This window comes from Electrona antarctica, assembly GCF_951216825.1.
Source record: "Electrona antarctica genome assembly, chromosome: 4".
Taxonomy (NCBI): Eukaryota; Metazoa; Chordata; class Actinopteri; order Myctophiformes; family Myctophidae; genus Electrona; species Electrona antarctica.
In genome coordinates this window covers 27878203-27883202 of record NC_136809.1, presented here as the reverse complement: position 1 = coordinate 27883202, position 5000 = coordinate 27878203, and the positions used below count along the sequence as shown (strand labels likewise).

General features: G+C 48.1%; 1 protein-coding gene across 2 annotated transcripts in view; it reads left to right on the top strand.

The window, feature by feature from the left end:
• cntln (centlein, centrosomal protein) overlaps window positions 1-5000 on the top strand; it is a 174971-nt gene that overhangs the window by 105985 nt on the left and 63986 nt on the right. For both annotated transcript variants that reach the window (XM_079499232.1, XM_079499231.1), the window contains exons 16-17: window positions 2255-2336; window positions 4891-4966. In XM_079499232.1, coding sequence (XP_079355358.1) covers window positions 2255-2336; window positions 4891-4966 — 158 coding nt within the window. The remainder of the gene's footprint in view (window positions 1-2254; window positions 2337-4890; window positions 4967-5000) is intronic.

Genomic DNA, 5000 nt, shown 5'->3' with positions numbered 1-5000 from the left:
TCATGAGGGTGGTGTTGGTTTTAGAGCAGGAGCAGCTAGCATGAGGGTGGTGTTGGTTTTAGAGCAGGAGCAGCTAGCATGAGGGTGGTGTTGGTTTTAGAGCAGGAGCAGCTAGGATAATGAGGGTGGTGTTGGTTTTAGAGCAGGAGCAGCTAGGATAATGAGGGTGGTGTTGGTTTTAGAGCAGGAGCAGCTAGCATGAGGGTGGTGTTGGCTTTAGAGCAGGAGCAGCTAGGATCATGAGGGTGGTGTTGGTTTTAGAGCAGGAGCAGCTACTGTAGCATGAGGGTGGTGTTGGTTTTAGAGCAGAAGCAGCTAGGATCATGAGGGTGGTGTCGGTTTTAGAGCAGGAGCAGCTAGGATCATGAGGGTGGTGTCGGTTTTAGAGCAGGAGCAGCTACTGTAGCATGAGGGTGGTGTTGGTTCATGGTCCTAGCTCCGGCTGATGGCACAACCACATTGTGGTATTACTGGAACCACAATGAGTTTTAAGTTTACCTTTAATCAAGTTAGAATGATCTCAATGACGTCAATGGGCATAAGAACAGAGGATAGGAATTACCAAACCAAATCCATCAAATATATAAAATAAGTATCATAAGCCTACATGCAGTGATCTACATAATCAATATCGTAGTTAAAGTTGCATCTGGATATGGATGGGTGCGCACAGTCTGCACACAGGAGCCCCCCCACACACACACACACACACACACACACACACGCACGCATGCACGCGCGTACCCTGAAGCGTGGCGATGGTGTGCCAACGCTGTCTCGGGCAGTGTTGTCCACTCAGCAGATCTGACAGAGTGCAGCGCCAGTTCCTGAGGTTATATGTCCAAGGCTAACACCCCCTCCTGTTGGCTGACTGCTGAAGGCCAAATGTTCAGTGTAGACAGGTGGAGACACACTGAGTACATGTCAATTTGGCTACAGGTACACTGTGTGTGTGTGTGTGTGTGTGTGTGTGTGTGTGTGTGTGTGTGTGTGTGTGTGTGTGTGTGTGTGTGTGTGTGTGTGTGTGTGTGTGTGTGTGTGTGTGTGTGTGCATGCCATGTGGGCACACATGTGCGGACATGCATATTTGCTTGCGTGGCTGTGCGTGCATGGGTCAGAGGGAGATGTGTGTGAGAAGAACAAGTGTGAGGACTGTGTATTGAGTAATAGTGAAGACAAAAATACCACCTCACATTGGGGTAGGGTTTCTAACAGGTTTTAACTATCACACTTGCATCAAACCATCATCAAAAAATTTCCATCCATAACACTTATGCATGTATGTAAGGTAGGTACCGTACATGGGTGTGAACTTAGCCCTGGTTAGTGATCATCTTCGTCCCTCTGCCCCTTTGTGCTTCCCTCCGACGTCCCAGGCTTAACCCCAACTAGCTGCAGGCCCTATCACGTTCTAGTTGGATATCATTTTTCTCTCTGTCTGTCTGTCTCTCTCTCTCTCTCTCTCTCTCTCTCTCTCTCTCTCTCTCTCTCTCTCTGCTGCACATGTGCCCACCTTAATAAACCCACCAGCGCAAATGTCACTGGCTTCCACCTCCACGTCAAAGGTCGCTGTCAATAAAAGCCTACGTGTGTGTAGACGCAAGTGTGTGTGTGTGTGCGTCTGCATGTGCATGTCTATTGTCTGTGCAAACACACACATGCACGCTTACGTGCGCACACACACGCACATATCCGAAAGCCGTTTTGCCGCATGTCCATCAGAGGACGGGAGGTTTCATCTTCACTCAGCTGCGCCTCTCACATCCCCACACACACACACACACACACACACACACACACACACACACACACACACACACACACACACACACCTGTCACACAACCAAGGCTAATGAAGGCCACAGCACCTCTCATACATGTTGATGCTTTCCTCTCTCTTCATTTACACCCATATTATTTACATTTCCCTCTCTCTGATTTGGCGGGACATTGATTTTGTGTTGGGTGGTGATGGAGGCAAAAAGAAATGCACATATTTTGCTTGATGTTGTCAATGTCAACTTAAACCAACCATACAAAAGTACATCGGATTTTGATACTCATGGTTGCGACCCAGAGTGCAGGGTTGCAGGTTGGATTCTCTATCCTTGCAATAAGTAACCGCTCTATCATCGTGTGTGTGTGTGTGTGTGTGTGTGTGTGTGTGTGTGTGTGTGTGTGTGTGTGTGTGTGTGTGTGTGTGTGTGTGTGTGTGTGTGTGTGTGTGTGTGTGTGTGTGTGTGTGTGTCCTCAGCGACGGTGGTGATGAGTACTCAGACAGTCTGAACAGCAGTCTCTCAGGGAGAAGACCTCGGCAGTGCTACAGCAGCAAAAGGGTTAGTCTGTCTCTCTTCACGTCCTGTAAAGACTCCATCTGCAACACACAATCTGGTTGGTTGGCCTTGTGTGCTGTGGTGTTTGGTTTTTTCTAAGCAATACAAATTCCAGTGTCAGCTGACAAAGTATTATTGCGACCGAAGTTAACTTTTTGTCACTCAAAATCCCCATACATGGGGAAAGCCCCCATATATTGTGCCCAGGTCTCGTGACATCACTATGACATCATCAGGGATGATAGTAAATCAGGGATCATAAATGGCGACCTGCTGTCGCAATTAAGCCCATATATGGTGATCCCTGATGTCATCAATATTAGTATATTGATATATGTCAGAACCTATATAGAACAAAGCGGAGATCCGGGCATCAGTGCTAATGAAGACCGTATAGGTCGAAACATGTCGGTTGAATAAAGTTTTCCTCCTTTTTAACATTAAGTATGCCCGGATCTCTGCTTTGTTCTATATAGATGTGTTATCCCGATTGATCCCAGGAGCACCTTTTTACTATTTTTACATTTTTTATACCTGCACACCTCCTGAACACCTGGTTGCTTCCTTTCCTCTGATATGTCAGAACCTGTTCTGACATATTCCATATGTTGATCCTTCCCCATCCATCGTTCCTCTTTGATGTCTCCCTTTTGACTGATACCTGTCCATTTAAACTCTAGACGGGCCTGCCCCAAAGTTTTTTGTGCAGCTGCGCCCGGCAGCCGGCGAAAACTAGAGTTCTAAAACAGGCCCGAAAATTAAGGGCCGGCCCTACCTTGGCCCTCATAAAACCCTGTACACTCAAGACACCGCCCCCGCTTCCACCCTTAGATCTCCATATATGTAGCTGACCTGTTTTGACATTCCATATGTTGATCTGACCTCATCAAACCCTGTACACTCAAGACATGCTCCATATATGGCCAGTGCACACAACTTCTCGCCCTCAGGCGTCTTACTGGTATCATTATATATATTTTATTTCTAATTCTTCGTCACAACGTCAAACATACAGATGAATCATGGCCGCCGAAAATCAGTTCCTGTGGAAGGTTTCATTCAGCCTGCCTGGGAGGCTGGCAATGAATGCCCGGGTGGTTATCTATCAGATTTTGCTGGTACACAGTTTGAGTCTACCTGTACAAATGAGTGTCACACGCTGTCCATTCACATCACAGTTAACACCTGCAGTCACCAAGGCATGCTTCTTTTCCGAATCCCTCCTTTTCCCCTTTACCCCCTCTCCCGTCTCCACACCAGGAAATCAATAGGCCTGGACTCTCTAGCTCTTGTCCACATCAAACCCCTGCACAGCAGTACATGGCAGCTCTGTACCCCAGAGAGAGAGAGAGAGAGATCACACTCCTCTCCTTTGCAGTCTGTCAAAGAGAGAGAGAGAGAGAGAGGAGGGGAAGAGAGAGCTTTAAAGTTGATCTCTCTCTTTCTCTGTCTTTGAGTGATGTAGGAGTTACAGAGTGGGATCTAAAGTACAGGTAGGTGGTTGAAAGTGGTGTTGAGGAAGAGGGAGTTTGCTGTTTTACATGTAGTCAGGGAAGTTAGACTCCCTCTCCTCTCCTCTCCTCTCCTTTCCTCTCCTCTCCTCTCCTCTCCTCTCCTCTCCTCTCCTCTCCTCTGCTCTGCTCAGTGTGCCTGTCAGCTCCGCCTGGGCTCACCACTATGACAACCTTGGCCCTCACGCCCCCTGCACCTCTCTGTGTCACAAACCAAAGGTCTCTCTCTCTCTCTCTCTCTCTCTCTCTCTCTCTCTCTCTCTCTCTCTCTCTCTCTCTCTCTCTCTCTCTCTCTCTCTCTCTCTCTCTCTCCTCCCTACAAGGTTCCATGTGATCAAACCCAGCACTGATCAAACCCTACCACCATTACAAAGAGGACTCTTTGATGTCACTACAAACAGCAGTGCAGTTAGGAGGTGTCCTACGCACTCAAATACACACATTCACATACTGAGTGTGCAGGTGTGTGTGTGTGTGTGTGTGTGTGTGTGTGTGTGTGTGTGTGCAATTTAATCAAAGATACATTACACAACAAGTATGCAGTCACACTCACAAAGTCATCGTACTCATGCACATGAACTCAAACACCCAGTTTTATGGATAGATTTACCCACACAGATGTTAGGCAGATGTATGTATGTATGTGAGCTCTCTCTCTCTCTCACACACACACACACACACACACACACACACACACACACACACACACACACACACACACACACACACGCGTTCTCGTAGCGGCACATCAGTGTGGGGAGACAGTGATTGGATGGAGGGAGAGAGATGGTATGTAGCAGCCTGTCAGAAGCCATATCCGCATAGGAGTCAAAGTGTCGTGTGAATGGGCTCGAGGTGAATTATTAACACACACACACACGCACAAAAAGCGAGGTGATTTGTCATTTTGCATTAAAAGCGAGCACGGCCCTGTGATCCACGGTGTGGTTCCAGGAAGCGCAGCGTGTCAGCCTGTTGGCTTGCATTAAATGCCTGCGTCACTGATCGCTCCTCGCCCCCCCTCTCTCTCCCTCTCCTCTCCTCAGCCCTGCAGGTACGTCTCCGTTTCAAGAGCCCAGGAAGACGCCGGCAGAACGGAAAGCGGCGGTGTTCTGATCCAAGGTAGCACGAGCATTCCTGTTTTTACGTGCACCCG